The sequence below is a fragment of the Rousettus aegyptiacus genome, unplaced genomic scaffold (genome assembly GCF_014176215.1).
Source record: "Rousettus aegyptiacus isolate mRouAeg1 unplaced genomic scaffold, mRouAeg1.p scaffold_m13_p_13, whole genome shotgun sequence".
Lineage (NCBI taxonomy): Eukaryota > Metazoa > Chordata > Mammalia > Chiroptera > Pteropodidae > Rousettus > Rousettus aegyptiacus.
Genome location: NW_023416288.1, coordinates 63,230,962 through 63,257,808, shown reverse-complemented (window position 1 = coordinate 63,257,808; position 26,847 = coordinate 63,230,962). Strand labels below are relative to the sequence as shown.

The following is a 26,847-nucleotide window of genomic DNA, read 5'->3' as shown; positions in this document are numbered from 1 at the left end:
ACCTCTCTACTTCCCCAGGGGAAGGCACTCGATTTGACAAAATGCCAGGTTATCACCAGACAGGCTAGTGTCTATGGGCCCCTGAAAACTGACTTCTTGTCAACTACCAACAATAACCACTTGTTTGGCAACTCATTATTAAATGTTACTCTCTGCCAGGCCCCACTACCCTCAATTACTTTCAAGTTTCTCCCAGATTAGGTTGAAAATCATTTTTCTCGCTCTTAAGCAATTTCTGTAGTATGCAGGACTGTAACTGAATTAAGAGTTAGGGATGTAAAAATTGTTCATAAATAATAAAGGATTCACATATATTAGAAATGAGATAGTTTGTTATTCAAAAAGCAACAAAAAATCTTACTTATACAAGACACAACAAAATATACATCTTAAAAATTCATCACTCAAGAACGCATTTTACATTTGTTTTGAGAAACAAAGAATTAAAATGGGCAACAGTTACAGACACGACTTCACACAATAATCCAGACAATGCAAGAAGCATCACGATGTTTTTCTGGTACTTCTCTTTGTGGTTAACTAACCACATGTGAGGGAGGGATCAAAGTTCAGATACGTACAGTTCAGGGAGCCCCCCCAACAAAGTGGCAGTGGACTCAAGGGGTGTCTCCTCCTCGGTAAATGACATTGGGAGGCTGGCGTGGGGAGGAGCCTGGGAGCTTTACCAATAAGTGCACAATCCAGCTTCTTATCCAGTCTGCTGGTATCATCAACTGTCAAACCATTTGCTCCTCTTTACAAGGGGTGCTCCTTTAGAAGTTCCCAATAATTTCTGCTTATACTGTTCAACTAGCTGGTTGAAGCGAATTTCTGTCTTATTTCTCTTAGCTTTTTTCTTAGGTACCTACAAATGAAAGGTAAGGAGACATCAGACAGTCAATTTCAAGCATTAAATATCACCGTACCTTAATGCCTTGCAAAAGAGAAAATAAGTAGGTATAGAGAAGTTGTCCACCACAAGAGAGAGACTTCCAGAGAATGGCTCTTAGAGAGGAAAAACCCAGAATCACCCGTTGGTAAGAAATCAGGTCAGGAATGCATTAGAGGAGGCCCCACTAAAACACTGCTTAGGTGTTTCAGAGGCCACTCCCAAATGCTCACTTGAATCTTCCTGTAGATGTGTCAGCCAGAGTCTTAATGCTCTCATTTGCCCTTTCCCTCACTAAGAACACTGCTTCCAGGATTTCAGAGACAGAGCTTTGCAAGACAGTATAGACTGGAGACTTCCCAGACACACAGATTTCTGAGCATGATGGAAAGCTGCTAGGGAAGGGGAAAAGAAAGCCTGCCCTCAAATGTTCAAGAACTCAGGATTACTGTTTTCTCCTAAAAAGAACAAGGATCCTTAGAAAAATGGCTAATGCCAGGACCCAGGCAGAAACATATGAGCTAGGCCATGTGGCTGAACTAGAAAGCAAAGACACTAACGAGGGCAGGGTCATGTTAGGAGGACTCGGGAGTCAACCCGAAGGGGCTTCTGCTGGCCTAAGGTGGTACAGAAACAATGACTAAATTAGATGGAAACACATCGAGTATATAAAAACTCAGAAATTCATAATACTATAAAATCTTATTGGTCACCAGAGGAAGTTGATAGGGTACCTACTCATTATTCTGGAAACTAATAAAGAAAAAAAAGACCAAGCATTATTTTGCCTTTCCTATATAAATGATATTTCACTGTAACCAAATAGTTGAAAAAGGAAGATTCTTTTTTCTAGAATTGTACTAAAAGAGTGTGAAAGGATTGATAAAATTAGAAAAATCATCATTCTGCAATCCATATTAAAATAACGGCTCTAGATAGCAAATATCAATGGGTGTTAAACCATTAGGTGAGAAGTTGATGGGGGATTTTATAAATGGTAGGATAAGGCAATCCCTAAACCTACTGATGAACCTGAGCATCACCAAATATGGGACAACCAGACATTATGTGCCTTACGATGTGATGCAATAGAAAGCACATGGCATCGCTTAGGAAATATCTTTGCCAAAATACTGAACTTGAATCTAATCAAGCCTCTAGATGTAGCTACGGTGTACTGGCAAGTTAAATGATACCACGAGGAGGCAAGCGGCTAAAGGCAAAATGTAATACATTCTAAAAGGCAAATGACCTGGTTTCTCCAACAGATTAACAGCATGGAAAAAGGGGGCTGATGAAAAAGACTCCATAATATAGGGGGAAAAAAGACTCAAGATATAAAAACCAAAGGTAACATGAACTTTGTTTCGATCCTGTTCCATACTAACTATAAAAAAAATTTTTGAGGCAATTGGGACATTTTAATATGGGCTATGTTTCAGATGATATTAAGGGCTTATTAATTAGATGTGATAATGGATGTGTGTGTGCGTGTGTGAGAGAGAGAGAGAGGGAGAGGGAGAGGGGGGGAGAGAGAGAGAGAGAGAGAAAGAGAGAGAGAGAGACCTGATCAGTTGGGGTATTTTTCTGAGCAATATACCTCATTTCCACATGGGACATATTTACATATGGAGTTTGCACTATATCCTGGGGAAGGGGAGCGAGTATGCGGATAGGTAAAACAAGATCATTGTTGAAGCACATTAACCAATATATGGGGCTTTATTTTCCCATTCTCGCCACTTTTAGTACTGTGTACCTCGACATCCTCTAAAAAGCTGCAGTCCTGTATGTAGCTGCAATCTAGAAGCCCTTTCTTTTTGCTCAACTCAAGGCACCAAAGCAACTGCTAGCCTAGCAGAGCCTGTCAATCCAAAGCCTCGTGCCCTATAGACTTACCTGCTTGGAAGGTAATTTCTGCTTCTCTTGCTTCCTCTGGTTTATCTGGGGCTTTGGCTTTTTGGGAGGGAGAGACTTCACTTTGCCTTTGTCCCGCAACCTGAAACAATATGGTCAAGCGTCACCCTGAGTTCTTCTTCTAATTGGCACCCCTGAGGTTCTCTCAGCCAGGAAGATAAAATGCTTTTTCTTACACTGGCTTTTTCTAAGCCCGTGATAAGTTATTCTAAAAAGGGATACTGCAACAGAATGTCTTAAGGCTCAACATTTGTATATGTGTTTTCTGTTCTGGCTTAAAAACCTCAAGAGAATCTCAAAAGCCTTCATTTAACAAATTTTTTTTTAAAGGTCGACCTTTGTTCATAGCGCTCATCTGTTGCCCCCCAAAAAACTGCAGGGGAATCTCAAGTAGGCTGGTCTCAGCTGACAGACAACCATCTGGACAGGAGGAAGCTCCTCAGAAGAGGACAAGAGCACAAAAGCCTGCCCTGGAAGGCTCCACCGAGGCCCCCTCTGTCCTGTTCCGGCCTCCATGTGGTCTAGGAATGACATCTCTGCTTGTGCTTTAACCCTCAAAATGTGGGACTTGCACAGCACTAAGCATCCCTTTCATCCAAACAAAAGCCACAAAGATGAAAAGAGCTACGCAAAAACAAACCCTCTCAGAAGCCGCCCACTGTTCTGTGCCACCACCCTGCATCTCACCTAATTTTGGGTCCTCGGTGTGAGGGCAGTGCCAGGACCTTTCTTCTCTTCTTTCCGTCAGGCAGCTCCACCTGTTCCACTTCGGCCTTGGTCTGGAATCCTGCCCATGAGACAGAGCCCGCCTTCCCCTTCTGCTCTGGGGAGGCCTTGCTTTGCTCCTGTGTGTGGTTCTGAGCCACTTTCCGTCGTCGGGATTTTCCAGACTCTGGTCGCTCCGGCTGGGGCTCACCAGTTGTGGACTTGGATTTCGCTTTTTGCTGCATAAAACAAGAGACTGCTGTCTGGTTTCTGGGTAAGTTTATGTGCTGGAAACACTCAGCAGAAAAGAAGCTTTATGTAAGCTTAGTGAAAAAAAGGGGAATTCTTCCTCCCAAGTTAAAGACTACAGAAAAGTGAATACACGTAGTTCACAGGCCCTGATACGGGAACAGATGGTTACTGAGTGGGGAGCACGAAATAACCATTTCCCTTTGCATATGCATAAACAGGGGGAAAGCGCATGCATGCCTGAGAAAGCCAGTGGAAGAAAAAATAAAAAAGACTAGTAGCATGGGACAATCACTAAAGGCATAACAAAAGTGGAATGAGAAAGGAAGGAATAGAAAAAATATATGAGGTAACAAGGGCTGAGCATTTTCCAAAATTAATGACAGACACTAAACTCTAGGTCCGGGAGCTCAACAAATAACAAACAAGATAAATACCAAAATAATCTACACCTAGGCATATCATATCAAGAGAAATTCTTGAAAGAAGTCAAAGGGTTGGGGCAAGGAATCCCTTACCTACAGAGAAACAAAGATAAGATTACATTGGATTTATCTTCAGAAACCATGTAAACAAGAAAATAATAGAGTGAAATATTTAAAGTTTGGGGAAGGGGGAATCATCGACCTAGAATTCTGTATCCAGTGCGATTATCCTTTAAAACTAAAAGAAAAATAAAGATTTTCTAAGACAAACAAAAACTAAAGAAATCTGTTACAAGTAGACATGCCTTGCAAGAAATGCTAAATCAATTTTTTCAGAGAAAGAAATGGCCTAGGTCAGAAACTCAAATCTACATAAAGAAAGGAAGAGCACTCATTAGAGAAGGAATAAATAGTGAAGATGAAAAAGATCCTGTGAGAAAGAAGGCATCAAAGATGGTACAGATTTATGTTGCACTGCAGTGAAAAAGAAAAAAAGAAGATTCATGTGAAATTAATAAGTGTTATTCTGTCTTTTTCACCTTAAAAATCTAGATAGGCACATTGATACACAAAGATCTATTATATGCCTGTTATGTGTCTCTGCTTCTAAGTGGAATACTGTCTGCCTTTGAGAGCTCACAGCTTAGTGGAGGTAAAAGACACATATAAAAACAAAGTAGAAAACTAAAGAAAAGTTTAAGAAAGTTAATGAAGGTATAAGTAATAAAGTCTTATCTCTTTTGAAAGGGGTGGGAAAATGTTACTTGAGGAAGTACATTTGATCTGTATATGGAAACAGACTTAAGGGAAAAGAGGTACTTTTACAGAGAAAGACCAGTATGAACAAAAAAAAAGCCATCTGACTTTATTTGTATCTTCAGAATCACCTCCTAAAGCAATGACTTACAGTAGTAAATAATTCTATACCTAGGACAACAGAGTTCCCTTGAACGATCACCAGATCCCAGGTTTTCCAACCCAGGGCCACTGTGTGAACCACTGAATCTGCTCTACTGGTCATGCTCATGATATCCACCACAGAGACTGCCAATGTGGTATACATGCCGATTCGGGTATAATAGGGACGAGAGCTATAAGAGTTTCAGTATCAAGAATAACCTGGTTCTGTATGCCCTGGGGGAAGACAAGGAAGAGAGTGGGTACTGACTGTGTGCTGACCTTGGCATATGTGAGACAATTTACATGTATGATCTCATTTAATCCTCATGGACTATGTGAAGCGGGCACTGTTAATCCCATTTTACAAACTACAAACTAAAGCTGAGAAAGGAAAAAACTTGCCAAGAAACTCAGAAAGCAGCAGTTTGATCCTGTTTCCAAAGCCCCTATTCTTTCCTCTATACCACACGAGATTAAAAACAGTACTAAACCTATCAGGTGTCACACTGCTGGAGCCACCTAAAAAGAAAAAAAGAATTATGGAAGAAATAGCTGAAATCTAAAGGTAATTCAGAACTATAATCTTGGCCATTCATTTTGATCATGTATCAAAACCGAGCACTGGACAAGAACTGCTGATGGGCAACAATACCAGTCTGATTCTCCTCTCTCCTTTCTTTCCCTTCTGTGGCGCTATCACAAGACAGGCCAGCAAAGGAGAAGGTGGCCTGGAGAGTTCTGGAGAACTAAGCATAAAGGGTAACAAAGAGTCTATTGAGGTAGAGACCTACTTCAAGGAGGCAAAACCACAAACTGAACGAGTTTAAATATGGCTTTTAAAAATTGTTTTAACTGAACTGTGCACTTAAAAATAGTAAGTTTTATGTGTTTTGAACCACAATTAAAAAAAAAAAAAACAGAAAAAAACATTTCGGTTCTGTACCTGGCTGCGCTGGATCCTCAGTTCCTTTATTTTAAGTTTCCTTCGATCTTCCAAAGAGAACTCCACTATTGGTCTCTATGTCAGGAGAGACAACGTCATTCGTTAGATTTCTTAATCTCTGAGTCCAATAGGCTGAGCTGTCCCACCATTGCCTTCTTTTTTGCAAGTCAGAGGCGGCTGCTCACTTAAAGGTAAAGGGACAGTTCTGCAAGTGGTCTAATTTAGAGTTCCTTTCAATCATTTTATCACCTGCATCACTGTTCATTGCCTCCATCGACTTGCTACTCTTTCCCATCACTCAAATGTCACAGGGCACTGGACGTGAAGAGGAATGGTTTCTGCAAATGGCCCTCAGGGGAACAGCTCTCCCCACAGAATGAGGCTCACCTTCTGAGGCCCAAAGATGTCTGGATTGTTGTTGATGTGGCGCAGGGCTCTCAGGGCATGCTCATGCTCCTGGAACTCTGCGAACGCGTAGCCAAGGGACTGACCCTTCATTTTCCCATGAACTCCTCTGAGGTCTCGCATCACCCTACACTATGAATAGAACACACAAAAAAATCAGTGATTAAAGGATGAGGAACCTTAACAGATTCAATAAGAAATCAGATTATTGGGACAGACTATTCACCTATATCACAAGAGTTGTACTAGAATAACACTTAAAAATGTATCTTATTAGAATATACCTGAGAGCGCAAAACAAATTAATTTTCTTGCTTTCTGAGAGTTTACAGACATCAACACAGATCTAGGAATAAGCATGCATATAAATTTCCCAAAGAAAAATAATAATAGCTAACTGTTGACAATACATAAAACTTGAGAGGTCCATGATACTTTAGGCTGTATATTAGATTATCACTGAGGATGAAGTGCTGTCCGTGGACTGCTTACCAAAAAAAAACAAAAACAAACAAACAAACAAAAAAAACCCACTCAGAAAGAAAATCACTGAAGAACAGAAGGAAGAAGGCCTGATGGCTTTAGATAAGAAAGACATTTCAGGCATGGGAAAGAGCCTGCCCAACATGCAGTCTCAGATATACAGGAAGAAGCTTCAGTTCTTTGCCTAGATCCTCTCTGATGTGATTTTTTCCGAAATGTAATAGAGATGTAATAAGCGTCCCGAGGCACCAAGGATGAGAATCTGGGGAAAACTATAATCATTCAAATGCTGTAATTCTTATCCAACGGAGAGATGTAGGTATTAGGGATACTGGATGTGGCATCTAGTATACATCCAGCATCTACTCTGTGCCTAGAACTGCGCCATGCACTGTAGGGAAATCAAGAAAAGCATAAAACGAGGTTCCTATCCTCAAGAAGCTTACTATCTTGTTGAGACACTAACATATAGGAAAGAATTAAAAAATTCAATGTAATACAAATATTGCAAAACACATAAATTTCTCTAAATGATGACAGGTTTTAAATGTGCAGACACATTAAGTACTGTGGATGTTGATATGAGAAATTACACAACTGACCCCTATACTAGTAACACTTTGAATAGTTTTACCAAGAGTAGTGTCAGAAATGTGTTGATATGTTCGCATTCTCTCATGTAATTCCCCAAATACCAATACCACACATTTTGGTGAGGCTTTCAGGGATTAGGAAAAGTTTACGATGATGAAAACAGAGCAAAGTAGATTCATAATACTGTTATTTTTTTAGTCAACACTGAGCAAGAGATTACTATGTGCCATGAACTATGTCAAGTACTGGGAACAATGAAATAACACCTGCCTCCAAAGAACTCAGTCTGGTCAGAGAAATGACAATTATAGGACAGTGTGCTTACTTAATAAGCGCCAAGTATTGCAAAGGGTGCCCTTGGGGCACAGGAGAGGTTTCTGTTCTCATACGGTGTCTAACCAAGTCTTGGTGTGAATCCAGTTTGTCTAATAAAGTTTCTGAAGACCCATGTGCCTCCCTGTGCTCACCACAGGGCACTGAGGACCCTCATCATAGGCTAAGAGCCTATATGGTAATAAAATGCCCTCCAAAAGAGCAAAGCACACAGATTATTGTCTCTGCAAGAAAATTAACATTACAGCACCTAGTATAATGCTGATCACACAGCAGGCACTCAATAAATGCTTGCTAAAGTAATTCATAAGGCAGAGACTTCCTCACCTTCTGCAATTTTGTCAGACATGAAAGGCAGTTCTTAGAAGGGGAGGGGAACAACATGAAAACTGCCAAACTTAGCCTTGTCTTCCAATGCGTCCAAAAGAAAATCTGTTAGTCTGCTAGCACCACAGCCCAAGAGTAATGCTCGATCTGACCTGTGACGAGTACCAAGGTTCTGAGAGGGGAGGGCCAACTCTCACCTCCTTGATGCGCACCCCCTTCTCCCCTCTACTGGCATTCAGCAGCAGCTTTCTGAGCTGTGCGTCATCCACGGCCTTGGGGAGATTGTGCAGGCACAGCCTGGTCCGGGAGACAAAGATATTCTGGTCCTTCAGTTTCTGATGCTTCAGTAACTCAAACTGAAAGAACAACAAACTGTTAACAATACCACCCACCCTTTAAAAACGCAGGCTCATAGTTTTCCAACAGGAAAAAAACATGAGCCCATCCAGTAACCACAAACATAGAAAAACGGAGGGAAATCACCTACTCTGCAGCCTTCCAATGCCCAGCATAGGGAAAGAAAGGTTCAAGGAGGCAAGATGGTGGGTAGGTAGTATAGTCATGGGTAAAGTCAGACTGAATTAGAAATCCATCCCTAACTGCAGAAGTTACATGAAATTTTTTAAGCTTTAATTTTTCGCCTATAAAGTGAAACCGGAGATCAAAATATAACACCAATCTCTCAGCAGTGATGCAAGGCTGAAATGAGGAATATGCATAAAATCTTGACTTCAAACCTTGATCCAGAGCAAATGATAAATAATACTGTAATCAACATCTATGCCCACCCAGTCTTGCTCTACCCACCAACTCAAAATAATTATCTCATCTTTCTAAAAGGAAATGGAATTTATTTAAATACTTGAGAGAATGTTGTCTTGTCTCTACTCTGCCACCTTGAGGCAAAGGAATGCCCATGAGCACAGAAAAGAATTCTGCTTCTAGAGCATTGGCCTGTACTAGGCTACACGAAATGCTGGTCCCAGGGCAGCCTTGTCTCTAAAATGAAATGAAAAGATGACTTGTGTTTAAAATTAGGTTAGTAGAAAAACATCTTAAATGTCTCCTGACTTGTGTTAGTAGAAAAACATTTTAAATTAAATGTTTTCTTTCATCAAGTCTTCTCATTCCTGCTGCTCGTTTGAAAAAGGTACTAACAAATCACAAAATAAACAGATACCCTGGAAATGAATAGTAAAGGAATATTTGAAGAGGCTACCATGCCTAAGTTCAACCGTCTAATTTTTCTCCCCAGAAAAGCTGTACTTGCTGTGAATTATAACACATAATATAGTGAGCTTTTGCTAGAAAAATTCATTCTGAAAGGAAATTAAATGTGGCACTACTGCACTGAGCAAAAGAGGGCACAGATGCCACCCAAATACCATGATTTCCTGATGCTCACTACTGAAAAAAGGTAGCGAATGCTCGTCTAGATAGAAACCGTGTACAAGAAAAGACACACTGCCTCTTACTGTCCTTATATTCTCATTCCCATCTATCATCTTCTGCACTTTCAAGTTCCATAGCTAATTCTGTTAACGGTTATGGATCTTTACCACCCTGGGCTGGCTTAGCTTTTTGAGAGTAAGCTATATGGGCAAAAGTGGAACTAACATTACCAAGCAGCAAAGGAATTTAATGGGATCAGTTAGCAGTGGAAACTCCCATAACACAGAATTTTTCCTAAAATGATTGTATAATCTAGAGGTATCACCCTCCTCCACAAAATGAACATCTTGACTATCTCTTCCAAGACCAACACCTCCCTTCTCCTGTACTAACCCCAGCCCGCTCTGAACTTCCTTTCTTCTTATTCTGCATTTATACTGACACATAATTATACATAGCATAGCGCTAGCTTGCAAGTGTCTACTGCATGATCTCCAGGCACACTATTCAGCACACATTTACTGCTGAGCGTTAGGAAAATAAAGAATAAGACCTAGTTCTTCTAATGGCTTATAATGCAGACATAATATGATATATAATGTTAGATTATTTGCTGTTTCACCTGTATGCTTCTCTCTCTAACAAGAGCATGGGTAGGGTCTGTTACCAGTATTTGGATCTTTGATGAGCACCTCTAGCCTTCAGTAACTACTACTTATTGATTTATAATAGGTAACGCAGAACCTGAAGGGCGGTGCCTAACCTACTCACCCGTTCTCTCTTGGCCATATCAGCAGCGCTCACACCCTCTGCAGCCTTCGTCCCAGCACGAATCACTGCCGAAAGAGGGAAAAAGACCAAGACATCCGCAAGGGAATTTTCACTGAGCAACAAGAGGAATGTGATTTGAATGATGCAAGCTCTCTGCACAGGGCCCAGAGGACTACATTGGCTAGGATACAGAAGTATTTGGTTAGGTCCAGAAATGGGCTACAGGGCTAAGTTCTCAGCTCAGAGCTGCTCTCAAGGACTAATTAATGCTCTGAACACTTTGTAATTTTGTTCCTCTTCTCCTTCCCTCCCCTTGAAGAAGTTTTATGTACAAGTCCAAAGTCAGATGGAAAGGCCTAGAGGAAGTGCTGAAAATCAGTATATTTTAGGGATTTGGATTACAAAAATGCTACACCTGGAATCTGGCTTTAGGATTTTCGCTGCTCCTCATGTACTTGGAGGCCATTACTAAGCAGTGTAATAGCCCAGCCCAGAAAATAGTCACATCACCATATAGAGAGAAGCCTGGTATCAAAGGCTAATGGCCTAACGTAACTAGTCCTGGCTGTACAACTGTGCAGCAGGTGGGCTGACAAATACTGTAGAACCTAGAGGAAGAGATTTTTTTTAATTAAGGCTAATTTCTGGTTATCTTTCTGGCATTAAAGGAAAGGTACTCAGTGCACATTTTATATCCATGAATAATCCAAAAGAGTAGTTTTAGTCATAATTTTCACTCCTTCAGAAAACCTCGTATTAGAAATGATGACAAGAAGAAAAGGTAATTTAAGTTTTTCCTCCCTCTTTGCTCTGATAAACCACTGATGAAAAGGTCTAAAGGCGAGCGGGCAGAAAAGAACGTACTGGTTAATCTACAAATTGGGTGAAGGTTTCCTAACAGAAAACCGCATCTGCTAAAGTGGAATAACAGTATAACACTGCTAAAGAGGACGTTTGGGTTTTTAAAGTGAAACATGCCTCCAAACACAACATTGCGGGGTCCCTGTCACAGCACAGGGCCAGCTACTGAGGCCTGGTGCATGTGTCTCTTCCACTACTCACATCCTTCTCGGGCCAGATAGAGGTTGCGGGTTCCAGTCGGCTTCTTCACCTTCTTTGTCCGGAGTTTTGCAGCCTCATCACGGGTCACTGCCAAGTCAACCTTGAGCTGCCGGCCATCCAATTTAAGCCCACCACCCTGTTACAGATTGAATCATCTCTCTTAAAATATGTAACAAGTAAAAACTAAGCACATTTCAAGGAACACTAAGGAAAGGGAAACAGCGGACCCCAATTAAGCTATGGAAGCCAGCTCCAAGATGTTTCAGCCCAGCTGAAAGTATTTAGTATAGCTGTGCAAAAGGCCATTTGTATACTTAGGGCAGTCAGCAATAATTTATTTTATGGAAGTTAATTAGGCCCAAAGTAGGCCCAAAGTGAGGGAAATGATCTATAAACAGGAAAATTTTTAGTATTCTCAAGAAAGCTAATGAAACGGTGGTGTTAACTCCACTCAAAAAAAAATTAACAATGTCAATACAACTATCTCAAAACAATTTACACTTGGTTACAGAATACACAGAAAAATTCTCCATCATCCACACATGTTCTCTCTCAAACATTTACTCCACTTCATAGATAACTTTAATCTCTTCGTGACCCAGCCTTTCATGTCATCAGCCTAGGACAGAGGTTCACATATAGATAGTGATCAATAAATATTAGATACATTATTATACCTGTTTCCTCACTTATTAAAAAAAGAATTGTACTTACCTTACATATCTCTATAGGGCTGATACATGGATTAAATAAAGTAATGCTTATAAAGCTCAGTGCCTATCATACACTAAGCACTCAATAAATGTTAGCTTTGTTATTATGTTATTGACAATAATAACAACAATAATAATTACAAAAAAGCTTTGCATAAACATCAGACGCTGCCCCTTCGGGCCACTGTCGCCTAAGTTACAGGGTAAAAGAAATGTCCTTCTTACCTCAGTCTCTGGAGAAGCTGCTTCCAGGCATTTCTGAGCTGCTTCTTGAGTCATGAACTGAGCAAATGCACATCCTGCAGAGAGACAAAATTAGGTGAGATCTTAAACTCACAAGTTCCACCAACACTAAGACAACACTACAAATGGCAACAGCCTGACACAAAGGGGAAGCGGTAGTAGCATCCCTCCGTTAAATGAGACAGGCACCGTGTCAGGCACTGAAGGGTCAAAGACAGATGAGAGCACAACTGTTCACACAATGAAATTTCCCTCATCCTTTTCAATGCTTCTTAGAACTTTAGTCTTACCATTTCTCTCCTTAATAATACTCACAAGAAATGCTAGAGAAATTGCAAACTAATATTTAATTTGACAAAACTTATTGCATGCCTATTAGAGGATTTAAAAAAATGAGACAGCAACAACTTAACCCTGAAATTAATTACAGATCTCACTGTCATCGCTGTTCCTTGGGATGCATTAGATAATGGTAGATCAACCCCTTGGAGTAAAAAGCCCTGGCCGCTATCACATGAATAGAGTAGTAAACCAGAAAGCCACGTGCCCAGCTCTTAACTCATCCTTCAGAAGTTCCACAGGCACACCTTTCACTGATTAGATGTAGAGTCAACCAACCCATCCTAATTTCTGCTATTGATAAAAAGCAGCTTTATATACTAAGAGAAAAGTTCACCTTACAGTAAACTCCAAAAAAAGAAATATAAGTCTCATAATATTTTGTTAGTATTCCTTTAAACTTTAAATATTCCCTCATATGAAAATGACACTGTATTTCCTAGAGCTACTAGGGCACTGACCTTCTGTACCCTATAAGAATGAATGGCAGCAGACTAACTGAAAGGACACATGTGGCAGGCCAACCAGAGGGTCACCATCTAGTGAGGTCTTTCCTAACTCTTCCAGGCAGAGCTGAGCGCCCCACCCTGCTGTTCCTCCACTCACATCTCTATTATAGCACTGGTCAGGTGGCATCTTCCCAAAAAGACTGAATACCTCAGGAATAAGGGCCACGTTTCTTGGCTGTTTCTAGATCCCTAGCACCTACCATAATGTCCAGCATTAATAGATAGTCAACATGAAAAAACAAAAGAGAAGTAATACAGGGAGAAAACATTTATAATAGTTAGATTAGCCTATTTGTCTAATATGAAGAAAATGGGTACTCCTCTCTAAAGGGGGAACAATTTTATCATTGGAATTTCCAGGGTCAGTACTGGGTTCAGTCTTAACACTTCCGTAAAAGTCTGCAGATAGTATTTAGCTCTTCTAGGCAGTGAAATGGCATGTGACAGCTACAAACTGGAGGAGGAGACCAAGGCTGTGTGAGTGAGTAGGCAGGGAAAGTGCTAGAAACATTTAATATGAGCTAGGGTAAGACATGCATTAAGAAAAAATAATGAAAACTATGTTTATTAAGATCATTAAGTCTCAGCTAAAACTAAGCAGACCACGAAAGAGAATGAAGCAAGTCAACTGTAGGCTACATTCAGAAAATATCAACCCAATACACCATGCAATCAAAAAGGGACAGAAGACATCATCAAAGTAAAGCAATATTCTACCGAACTTGGAATAGTATACGTAATTCTAGTTGCCTATTTTTAGAAAACCATACTGGAAATGAAGAAGGTCTAAGAACCATAATTGAATATTGGAGCTTAAGTCACCTTAAGTGATTACTCTAGTTACAGATAAGAAACTGAAGCCCACAGTGGTTAAACGATTCGCCAGAAATCAAGCAGCTGGTCCACGGCTTAGTTAGGATTAGCTCTCTAATCTCCAGGAAGCAGTGCCGTTTTCTTTCCATCATACTGTCTTATGTTCATTTTTTTTTTAGCTGAGAAAACCCGAAAAAGATCAGGTCTCATCAGTTTGGAAAATAAAAAGGTTTAGAATGGAGGTTATTTGTCCATGGATAGGCTCTAGAGAGCCCACAAACTCTCAAAAGTGGTATTTTTCTAAGGAAAGGGTTCATAGCTTTCGGTAGATCTCAAAGGACTCAAGAATCAGAATGAATTACGAATTTACTGCTTTAGAACAACTGCAGTTGATGAAATCAAAGATTATGAATGGGTTGAAAATATGCTTACCTAAGAGCAGTATACTACAATGAGTGGGTCAACCCTTGAAACTCAAAAGAAATAGCTTTAGGGAGAAGAAAAAAAAATCTAAGGCAGCGTTCCTGTTACCCGGTTTTCTAACTGTTGCCACTGCAATAAAGTTTCTGTCTACTTCCATCTCTAACAAACATAACTGAAAAAGATTCCAGTAATTTCAAACAATGTAGAATGATTAATACCCATGAGATGCTGTCACATTTGAAATTGAAAGAACAAATTGAAATCATTACCCTAACGTAAATAAGCAAGGGCTTAAAAAGCTTAAGAAAAAATTGTGGCTGGCAGCACCATGAAAGATGCTAAGTTTGACATTATGGAAAAATCTCCTTGAACATCCTTGCATCTTGATGCTTCCATGGACCACAGAAACCTGGGCTGAATGGACTATGAACCCCTCAGAATGGCACATATTATGCCCTCACGTAACCTAGTCAGTGCCCATGGCAGTGGTCTCAATTCTTTTAGGGCCTGACCAGCTGACAGCAAATACCTTTAGAATGCTCTGTGTCTGGATGCAAGACGATGCGGACATATTTAAGATCTCCAAATTGCTGGAGGAGCTCCCCCAGGTCTTCTTCCTCTGAATCGAAGGACAGGTTTCTACAGAAGACAATCAGGTCACAAGAAGGGTCAATTACAAAAGTGAGGCCCTGTGTTCTTGTACTACAAGGTGAGTGAGTCAGACTCCAACTGGAGTGGTACCCTTACTTGTGACCACTCTCCCTTATTCAGAAATAGCACCAATAGAGATGGCCTCCAGTGGCCACGCCTCTGATATATGACTCTGCCCCTCGGCCATAATTGACAGACCTTCCTATGTCAGTCTCTCTCCCAGGAATTTAAAACTTGAACACATATACAAAGTCCAGAGGTTGTAGATGTAGATTCACTTCAAAACAGCAATGCTGCACACAAGAGAAACTTCTGGGGAGATGAAAATGTTCTCTAGCTTGATCTGGGTGGTAGTTACATGGATGTATGTGTACATCTATATATACACACATATATGTATTATTTATATATTTATATATGTGTGTGGTTGCATATATGTGAAATTTTTCATTGAGATGTACACTTAGGGTATTTAATACACTTAACTGAATTTGTTATACCTTAAGAAGTTAAAAAAATGGTAGGGTATCCTCAAAGAAAAGACCCACAGCCTCTTACAGTTCTGGGGTCCCAGAACTGCCCACACTTTCACCCCCTTCTTGAGGTTTGCTCTTTGACAACTTTGATTTTGTGAGCCAGCCTAATGTTTATCCAACAAACCAGCTTTTTCACTTAAATTACCTACAATTAGTTTCTCTTACTACAAACAAAAGACAGCAAGCAGGCGGATGAGAAAAGTCAAATCAATCTACCTTTCTCTCTCTCTCTCTCCCCACCCTCTCCCTTTCCCTCTCTTCCCTCCGTCCCTCTCTCCCTCCGTCCCTCCCTCCCTCTCCATTAGCCATTTTCTCCTTTGTATTTCCTCTTTGAAATCCAGGTTTCAGTTAAAATTTTACAAAATGAATTAAGAAAATCCTTCAAAATAATAATTCAAAAACAAACATGGTAAAGTTTAGAGGCTAAGTACAAAAACAGAAACCTACTTATTTCTCTTGATGAGATTTAAAAATGTTGGGAAAAGATTTTGTTCGACTAAATTTCAACAGTGTAAAGATTCCTTATTTCTCCATTTGCAACAACATGGACGGACCTCGAGATAATCATGCGAAATAAACCAGACAAAAAAAGTTGAAAACCACATATCACTTATATGTGGAATATAAACCTAAAAGCAACAAACGAACAGGACAGAGACACATGGACAATAGACTAGTGGTTACCCGGGGGTAGGGGGAGAGGAGAGGAGGGAGGTAGATGGGGTAAAACAGGTCAAATTTGTGGTTACAGAAAGAAATCTAACTATGGGAGGTAAACAGACAATGCAATATGTATGTGCCTTACTGTTAAACTGTACACACCTGAAACTTACCCAATTTCACCACTATAGAAAAAAATAATATATTTAAAAAAAATTTTTTAAAAATAACTTCGCATTTAAAAAAAAAAAAAAAAGATTAATTTCCCCAACTATGTACAGCCTTCTGGAGGAAAGAAAAACAGTTCCAAATAAGTACCTATAATTTTACTTCCTTATACTCAGTTAACAGCCCATAAATGATTCTATCTTATGGAGTAACTGAGACTAAAATATATATATATATATTCTGCAATAAGACACATCTTAGCTACATTATTTCTTCTAATTTGCCTCATCATGTTCATAGTTTTGTTTCTTCTATCCCTTTACTTTCCTAGGTTCTTTATTAATTTAAAAGACGTATGAGGAATGGCATCCTTGATATTGAGGTTACAGGCTTCTAAGTGTGACTTTCTTCCTTCCTATTAGAATTCTCTATGAATACAAAATTATTTATATGGCAATTCCATATAACACAGTAAAAAAACAAAAACATAGAGGGACATGCTGTAAAGGAAGAAAGTGGGTTACAGCACAGCATGTATATGTTAAACTCATCTTTGTAAATATTTATTATGTGGGTATATGTATGGTATGTATAGGTATTCTCTGAGTAGTGATAAAGGTTAATTTTTTTGTATATGTTTTTGTACATTTATTTCCTACAGTAAACATAAATTACTTGTATAATAAAAACAATCTTAAAAAGATTATACATGAGGATAAAATACGCATTTTAAAGACTCAAATGGCTCTGCACACTGGTACTTAAGAAAAGACAAGAAGGCATGTTTGAGGTGTGAAGATATCTTGACCTCCTGAAAACACCAATCTATTGCAGTTGGTAAAAAAAAAAAAAAAATAACGATGGCAACATGAAATAAAATCTATTTCCACCCATCTCCCTTTCTCGGTTTTTCTAGAAACAAACAGGATGCCTCACTTTATTCTAGACACTGCTTTAGACAATAAGTTAGACATAAAGAGAGAAACTGTTTGGGACAAGAGGTGTCACCCCTTCTCAGCACTCTCCTTAAAACAAAAGCCATAAAGGAAAATGTTTCTAATAGTTAAAGATTTGATTTGTTCCAAATGATGCCACCCCAATTACAAAGAATGAAATCTAAATGACAAGATATGAAAATCCTGTTATTTATCTTCTGTGTATAGTTCTGATTCTCTTACATTTTTTCATTGTTTGGTATGTTCATAGAGCCAGACATGATGGTCTTAGAGGCATCTAATTTTCTGGCCTAGCCAACAGAATTAGTACCAAAAAAAAAAAAAAAAAAAGAAGGAAGGAAGGGAGGGAGAGAGGGAGGGAGGGAGGGAGGGAGGGAGGGAGAGACTGAGGGAGGGAGGAAAAAAAAGGGAAGAGAAACTGATGAAGGCAACACAAATAGAGCAGTTCTCGGGGCAAAAAGGTATACCTGATAAAAACAGTTTTCCCTTCATTCACATCAGAGGGTAATTTCCTCTTCTTTTTCTTTGAGACTTGTTCATCTAAAGTAAAAAGAAAAACAACAAACTGAAAAATACTAGTACAAGCCATACAACAAAGGGCAAACTCTTAAATATATCAAGACCTTGCACAAATCAATAAGGAAAAATCCAATTAAAAATGAACAAAGGATATGCAAATAAATATAAAAAGATGCTCAAACTCACTCATATTTAAAGAAAAACACAGTACAAGAAATGAGATACTATTTTTCACCAACGAAATGGCAAAAAACAAAGACAGATGAAATTCAATGTGGAAAACAGAGATTCCCATATACCATTTTGACAGTGTACTTTTTGAAAACAAAACATGTAGAACATTTGAGAAGAAAAAAATACACACATATTCACACACACAAATATACACTACACTGTATGTGAGTGTTTGTACTTATAAAGGTGTTAACTATCTTTAGATACACCAGAGACACACACTAGTCGTTTTTGGGGAGGGGCGCTAAGTGGCTGATGATCGGGGTATAAGGAAGACTCACTGTTTTTAATAGACATATGCTTATATATACACAGAAGCTTTCTGGAAGGATACAAAAGAAGCAACAGTGGTTATTTTGGGACATCATTGGGGGACTGGTGAGGAATTTTCACTTTCTGTATTATACTCTTTTGTAGTGTACTTCTTATTAATATTCTCTCATTATTATGTACTAGTCCTGTAATTTTTTCAAGTGAAAGAACGGTAAGAAACAGCTCAATCTGGCTATAGAATGCAAGGTCTTAAAGTTCCTTCAGTGTAAAAGCTTTTGATTATAAGATGCCTACCATTCTCTCATGGAAAAAGCTTACTTCCTCAGATTTCTTATATGTCAAACCGATATGACAGACTTAGAGAAAAGGAAGCAGAAGGGGGTGACCTGATAAGTAAATAAAAATTTCTACCTTGACAAACTAAGGACCAGTTACTAGCCATTCCTCATTCTGTAATGATCTGCCTCCCTCAATGAAAGCACTGAGTTTACTCCAACATTCTTGATAAGCAACAGGGTTTGATTAGTTTTACAAAATGTCTATCCCTATCTCAACTCAAAAGATTGTTTAAAATCCACCTTGGTGTTAGATGTAATAATATCCTGTTTATCCAGTTAGTCATTCAACTTGGATAATCAAGAGATAGCACTTTGGCATTAAGACAGGGTTTAAATCCCCTATGAATCTTAACCCTCAAATACCACTCCAAACTCATTTAAAAAACACAATCGAAAAACCTTTAGAAAAATATAAAGCTTTCATCTCCAACATTTAAAACATAAATTTGACAGAACACATTAGGGTTCTATTTAAAGAGGTCTGCACTGAACGGATATAATTTCCCAGTAATTAATTTAAATTTGAAGATCCCCGGCCAACCTTCACCCTCTTGTCCTTCAGTGTCAGTATCACTCTGAGCCAGTTCCTCTCCACTGTCAACACTCTCTCTTCCCTCGGTGTCGCTGTCCTCATCGGAAAGATCCTCTTCACTGCTTTCAGCGGGTGCTGCCCTCTTGATTGCTCTGCAACGGCACAGTTCAGAACTAAGGACCTCCGACTTCATTATGCTTGTCAGTCATGCGATGACGGGGGCAGGGAGAGTCATCGTTTTCCCCTCAGAGACAAGCCTGAACCCTGTGTTGTCTCAGAACCTGAACTGCTTACCTCTTCTGAATGTGCACAGGCCCGGTCACCTTTGATTCTTTATTCTCCTCCTCCTCTTCGTCATCACCATCATCACCATCCTCCTCCTCCTCCTCCAGATCACCATCATCATCATCATCCTCTTCCTCTCCCATATTCTCTTCTTCCCTGCCAATCTCTTTACCTAATTTCTGAGGTGTAGGTTCGGGCCTATTCTCCGCACCTATACAGGGAGGTAAAGAAAGTTAGGAATTAATCCAGTACCTAAAACAAGGTTATTTTAACAAAAATAACTAATACCCTCAAGTTCCTAGTTTGTTTGGTTTTACAGAATCTCATATATTTTCTTACTATATATATAAGAGAAAGGATAATGAATAAAAACAAACAACAAAAGCCCCTTATCCCTGAAATTCCCTTGGAGTCTATCCCATTCATCAGAAGCCTGAAAATGAACCTGGCTCAGAATGAGAAGTAGCAACTGAGCCCCTACAAGTAGCCTACCCATCATGCACCACAGCCAGCACAATGCTCACTCTGGAGCCCAGCCATGAACTTAATCTTGGTGAGTTCTGTTCTCTGGGCTCCCGGTTGCCTTAAAACCAAATGTTTTCTAAATAAAACTCAACTTTTACGTTTCTCTATTCTTAATGTTCCATCATTCTTCATTATAAAAAGCTGAGGAAGGACGTCAGGTAGAGGGAGCAATGAACTCAGGCCCACTCCTCAACCATATCCACACCCAAGCATGTGGGCCTAGACTCAAAACTCCTGTGCTTTGGGACTAGATCACCAGATGGTACAGTATGAAATGACAAACAGCTCTGGGTTTCTCAGCCAGCAGGAATTCAGTTTTTCTTACTCAGTCTTGTTCTTTTGGGTACTCTTGTGCTTTTGGTATCTCCAGCCCAATATTCTCACTGAGAAGCAGGTTCCCTCATACTTTTATCGCAGAACTGTTTCTGCACTCACCCCAGGACATACAACCCCTCTTACCCTGCCCCATCACATCTTACCTGGGGCAGAGGCAGAGTGTGTATTTTTATATTTATCCTTTGCCACAGCCCAATCCACAGCCACTGTCCGCCCTGTCAGACAGAAAAGCAACATCAGAAAAGGCTTTCCCTTTTTGACATTTCTACCTCTTGTAAATGACTTTTTATTCATCGAAGACAGTAAGGAACAAAAGGAGACAAACTGTCAATTCAGAGAATACTGGTTCTAAAATAAATCTCCCAGTAGCTGTCTATTCTTTTTAACCCTTAAACTTTTTTTTTATCAATAAACAAAAATTTTGCCTTTCCACACAGCCATTACACCTGAGATAGTTTTTAAAAACAATTAAAACAGTGCTTCTTATTAAACCAACAAGTTTCCAGTTGACTAGCAAGAGGCAAAACAAGTATTCTGGAATAATTTGCACTATACTCAGAAGTTAAGAAGTCTCTAAGTCAATCCCTTCTTCAGTACCTGGTAAATCCATACCCAGAGTAGCCTCATTGTCAGCTTAATAGCCCACGGATGCTGAATAACACTCATAACCAAGAGGGAAAAAAACTGCAAATCCCACATCCCCTAGACAGCAACCTGCATCTATCAGTGATTATTTCAGGGACATTTTTCATTAGAGATTTAAAAGGACACTCATTACCAAATAAATAGGAGGATAATGATATAGGTTCTTTCAAGTTTAACCTAAGAACAAGTGTTAGAAATGTTTCAACAAAATGGCTTCTATATTAGCATTGAGACCTTCAATAATACAAACACCTTTAGAAATTGTAGAAAGTGGGTTACTGTGCTAATTCATCCAAACACCAGAAATATCTGGGTCAATGGTATGAGTATAGAAAACTTACCCTTTATCTCTTTCATGTTCATGCTTTTGAGAGCTTTTCCTGCTTCTAGGAGGTTTTTGAACTGAATAAAAGCAAAACCACGCATCTTTCCATCTGTGTGCAAATGTACAAAGACATTAGAAGCAGCAGGTGGGGAGCTAACACCAAAAAGGAAATTACAGCAACCAAGGTTGGCAAGATGGCCCAAATGCTGCCAACCAGCCAGCCCCTCACCCAAAGCCCTGCTGAGTATACCCTGATTCGGGCTCGGGAAGAGCGATGCATTTTCTCAAACTATAACTTGTCTTCTAAAACTAGTTTTGATCTAATTAAAAATATCATCAGGGGAATAAACACTATTACATGAGTTTTTATTACTTGCTAAGCACTATGCCTGATACTTTTCATATATCACATCATGGAGCACGTAAAGAGTATGACATAAACCTTGTATTTCTATTTCTAATGGTGCTTAGTTCAAGGGTGATATGGAAGAAGACCATTCTGTTAAGTAATATTAATCTAATCTACACCAAATGAAGGTTTGCTAGTACCTGGCTTCCTAGGGATGTTTACTTCAAGGACCGCTCCGTACTGAGCAAATATTGTCTTCAAGTCATCTTCTGAACACTGAAGGCAAACGTAAAGAAAGAAATAGAGATATTATCACAATAAATAAATATGAAACATCAATTATTAAATTGGTTCATTAGGAATAGCTTGAACATTTTTACTTTTTTACTTTTGAGACTAGGACAACAAACATATCTGAATAGAAGACATCTTGCCTTGTATCTAAGAGGCAAAAAGACAGACCAGAGAGCTTTTCCTCCCCTCCCTTTCTCAAAAAAGCATCTTCCCTCACTGTCTTAATAAGTTCCTGTTTATACAATTTCTGAATTCAGCAATGCTAAGGCTCATTCCCAGAGGCATCATGTCCAATCTACCATCCTAGTGAGTTCTACCCAACAGCTTTCAGAATGGGCAGTATTCGAGTTTCTCTGTCACTTACCTTAAAGCTCAGATTCCGAATAATTAATCTGGCTTTCTTATCTGCCGCTTTGGCTTTTTTAGGCTTCTGATCCTTCTTTGGGGACTCTAAATTTTCTAAAATATAAGAGGCGATAGAGTAAGTCTTTGCTCCAAAACCACCCACCTCCAGGCCCAGAACACAACAGGAAAAAAGCTACTAATATCTACCACAGGAGTCAGTGTGGCAACACCCAGGACCACCAGATTTTCCAGACTTAGAAGAAAACGAAAGGCTAAAATGAGTAACATAACACATTGGATGGTTTTGGATATCAAAAGGAAACTCAGGAAGCTTTAAATTTAGGTGGTACCCTCATCCCCACTCCTACCCCACCACTCCACCTCCTCTTCACCCCGGGAGAAAACTCACCCTTTTCCTTGGATGTCTTCCTCAGTTTTTTTTTGGCAACGGTCACGTTGATCTTGCTGCCTTCAAAGGTGGTGATCTCCTTGAGGGCCCTTTGAACATCTTCCAGCATAGAAAAAGTGACATAACCAAAGCCTCGACATGTCTTACTCCCTGAACAATAAGAGGGTGGAGAGATAACCATAAGCCAAGAGCCCTAAGCCAGTAAATTCTCAGAGCCCTAAACTAAGCTCTGAGATATACTTCCAGGCCATCCGATAATCAGTTTGCCAAAATCCTCAGGAGAGAGAGAAACAAGGTTGGTATCAGTGGCCCCCTTCTCCACTTTGCTTAGATATTGTTAGGCTTCCTCTTCTAATTTGGTGTCTTCACTATTGGCTCCTCTTCTTCCTCCTTTCCTGATAATCTCAAGATTATAGAGGATTCATGATATCCACTATACTCCCCAAAGAAGAACTCAGCATCAAATAGAAGGGAGCATCACCAGAGATGGTAGGAAAGTATGGTAGCTTTGAAAATTACATGTAACAATGCAGCTCCTCCTCACAAGAGATCAGCAATGATGCCTGGGGTCCAAAAGAACCTCGAATAATAAACAATGCTTCAGGAGCCTGTAGATACTATTACCATTATTACCAAGCCTTAGCGATCAATATCAAATTAAACCTTTCCAATGCAGCTGTGAATCTATCTCCCTTTATCTTCAGAACACACCAAGGTAAGTAAAGCAAATATTATCATCCCTTCTCTCCAAATGAATAATTTGGGATGAAGGAAAGCAAATAAATTTGGTTAATGTCCCCCAGGGTGTTAGTAGCTGAATTAATTTCTCATTACCAGCCCCATCTTCTTTCCAATGGGACTCTACTAATATAACGCCCACAGAGAAGACTATTAGGACCAAGCAGATGAACAGCTGCAAAATAAAAAACTGTAAAATTCCTTTGGTCTTTTCGGTAAACGTTTTTTGGTTTAACATTTTTGTGTAGTAAAATTTTAAGTAGTTTTCTGCATCAAAATGGAAAAAGACCAAGTAGTCTGCCTACTATCCAAAGAAGAAATAGCTCACATGCTCTGCTTCTTTTTCAACTACGGTTGAACCTGTGTCAGGGTCCAAGCCCTCAAACACAGGACACTGATCCACCTAAACAGGTTAAAGTTGACACCTGGCACTAGGAGAGCGTACTGTGATCTGGAGATCAGTTTCTTTTCTCTTGGAACTCTTTCTCAGAAAAGCCTGTCCACTCACCTTTCAGAAAATAAGACCAAGAAAATTCAGGCCCTTCCTGATCAGGACAACCAAAAATAAAGCAGCTAAAACATGAAGGAGTTCGGCATTGAAATAAAAGCCCATATTCACAATAAATGCCATGCATTTTTTATGTCTGCACAAAGCACTGACATATTTACTTGAATCCTCACAACAATCCTGTGACATTATTCCCATCTTAAAGAGATTAAGTGGCATGCTCAAGTCACCCACACTGAGTAAGACTTCATCCCCCAACCCCTCCCTCCCATCCCACTAGATGCAGTACTCTTTCCAATACATCTAGGCTGTCTGGATAGAAAAGCATAGTTTCTTAATAAGGGAATAAGCTTTCTTTAAATATTTAGACCGCATATACAAGGTAGAAGGTAAGGTTACACATAGCCTACATTCTGAGGACCCAAAGATGATTTCCCATTCAATGGCCTGTTATTCCCTGAAACACAATCATCTGGCACTGTAGTGTTTCTCAAATTGTTTTTGACAACACATAGTAGCAAACATAACTCACAGTAGAACCTAGTCCACATATATATTTTTTATATAAAGCCAAAAAAAGTTTTATGAATACTTATGCTTTACCATATATGGATATACTATTTCACTTAAAAATTCTAACCAAGACCCACTAATGGGTAATGATCTGCAGTTTAAGAAACACTGCTATATAGCACTCTCATTCTCTCATTCGGCCCTATCTATACTTAAAATGACAAAGAACCAGGGAGGTACTATGGCTCAAACAGCAACCAGAGCCATGTCAACAATCCTAACTCTAACTTGTTACTAACAAAACAGAAGCTAAGGATGGAGTGATGGTTAGCACACTGATAGCTTGTCTACTCACACGCTCAAATACCACGAGCAGGGAGTAAGGGGGACCCAACAAGATGCCGCTTCTCACCAGTTGTTCTGCTGAAAGGTAAAGAGGCGGCCACCTAGAGAGACAGCCTGATGACTTAAAAGGGAACAAAATGTATGTTCTAGGTAACATCAGGTGCCTATCTAAAGTGTCCCTTGAAGCTAGGTAAGAGGAAGGAATGCTTCTACAATTAAAACCCTTACAAGTCATCCTCATTCTAATATATGCCAACCCTCCCTCGCAGTGATGTGATGAGATCAAACAATGTGAAGTATGCAGCAGTATTCCACAAGTCAGTAAATATCACCAGTGGCTCAAGCCAAAAAACCCTGGAGTCAGGCTTGACTCCTTGACTCCTCTTTTCTCATACCCCACATCTGATCCATCAGCCCATCCTCTCAGGTTTACCTTCAAAAAATACCCACATTCCAATCACTTTTTACCACCTCCACTGCTACCACCCTGCTCTAACATCATGATCTCTCACCAAGATTATTCCAAGAGCATACTAATTGGTCTCCCTGTTTCTGTCTTATTCTCCAATAGAATATTCTCAACACAGAAGCCTGCGAGAATCTTTCAAAATGTAAACCGGATCATTCTTACTGATCCCTGTTAAAAACCCATAATTTCCTTTGCAATAGCCTATAAGGTCCTACATAATCTGGTACCCTAGATCTCATCTCCTAATTCTCTTCCTTTCATTCACTTCACTTCAGTCACCCTGGTCTTGCTATTCCTCCAATATACTAAGCACAGTGCTCTTCAGTATCCTTGAACTTGAAGTTTCCTCTGCCTAGACTGCTCCTTCCTGAGAGACACATGTTTATTTTCTGCTTCCATCAGGCCTTCCCTGGCTACTCTATCTGCAACTGATGACTCTACACTCCTCCCCACCCAACACACACACACACACACACACACACACACACACACACACACTCCCTATCCTTCCTCGACTTATCTGTCCCCTTAGTATTTACCACCATCATCACTATATATTTTGCTTGTTGGCCTGTCTTCCCCATCTTGAAGACATAAATGACAGCAAGGTTTTTGGTTTGATTTTGTGCACTGCTGTACCCCCAGGACCTACAACAGTGCCTGGTACTCAATAAATATTTGCTGAATAAATAACTGAGTAAATGAATAACATGGTTGTTAAGAGCTCTGGCTCTGGTGATCAAATTCTGGGTACACTACTTACTAGTTGTACAAACCTATGTGACAGTTACTGAATTTCCCTAAGCCTCAGATTCCTCATCTGCGAAATGGGGTTAAGACTCTCCAGCCCAAAAGACTGCTGAAAAAATTAAATGAGATAACACGTATGGAACTCAGCACTGTACCTGGCAATCAGGTGATTCTTAATACGCTTATGTTTTAAGAGTTAGTAATTTTCACTGTTACCAAATAAGGCCTTGTCTATAAGTGTGCATAATAAACGGAAAGTGCTATATAAACTTAAGGGACTGCTTTGACTTTCAGAAACAGACCCCTATGGACTCATCTAGAGCAGAGTCAGTTTGGAAGAAACTCAATTCCCAGATCCTTCTCTTAGGAGCGGGTAAAGAATTACGGCTCGCTGAAGTTTGGAAGGGTGTCCTCGTCCCCGTCCCTCACCCAGGAACCCCAGCCCTATCCTCGACCGCCCCGCCCCCTACCTTTCTCAGTCACCACGAAACACTGCTTCACCGGTCCCACCTGACTGAACAGCTCCTCCAGCTGCTCACTGCGGGCCGAAGGAGGGAGGCGGCCCACAAACAGGGTCAGCCCAGCCATGAAGCCGGGAAACAAAGGCGCAAGGCCACGGGCAAAGCACGGCCACGCACGCGAGGCAAGGAGCTGGCTTTAGCAAGCCGAGCACGCCAAATTGCCGGGAGGTTCCGGAAGTGCTCGTCAC

General features: G+C 39.9%; 1 protein-coding gene across 1 annotated transcript; it reads right to left on the bottom strand.

The window, feature by feature from the left end:
- Nucleotides 1-312: 312 nt before the first annotated feature.
- On the bottom strand, nucleotides 313-26,836 carry RBM28 (RNA binding motif protein 28). Its single transcript, XM_036230948.1, has 19 exons — nucleotides 26,609-26,836; nucleotides 22,816-22,965; nucleotides 22,426-22,520; nucleotides 21,968-22,043; nucleotides 21,435-21,527; nucleotides 20,592-20,663; nucleotides 19,597-19,798; nucleotides 19,312-19,454; nucleotides 17,874-17,946; nucleotides 14,965-15,074; nucleotides 12,334-12,407; nucleotides 11,396-11,531; nucleotides 10,334-10,398; nucleotides 8,368-8,526; nucleotides 6,416-6,565; nucleotides 6,029-6,103; nucleotides 3,494-3,750; nucleotides 2,789-2,888; nucleotides 313-865 (listed from the first exon to the last, which is right to left on the bottom strand). The coding sequence occupies exons 1-19, from the start codon at nucleotides 26,724-26,726 to the stop codon at nucleotides 731-733; spliced, it is 2,283 nt and encodes a 760-aa protein (XP_036086841.1). The 5' UTR covers nucleotides 26,727-26,836; the 3' UTR covers nucleotides 313-730.
- Between the last annotated feature and the right edge of the window lie 11 nt (nucleotides 26,837-26,847).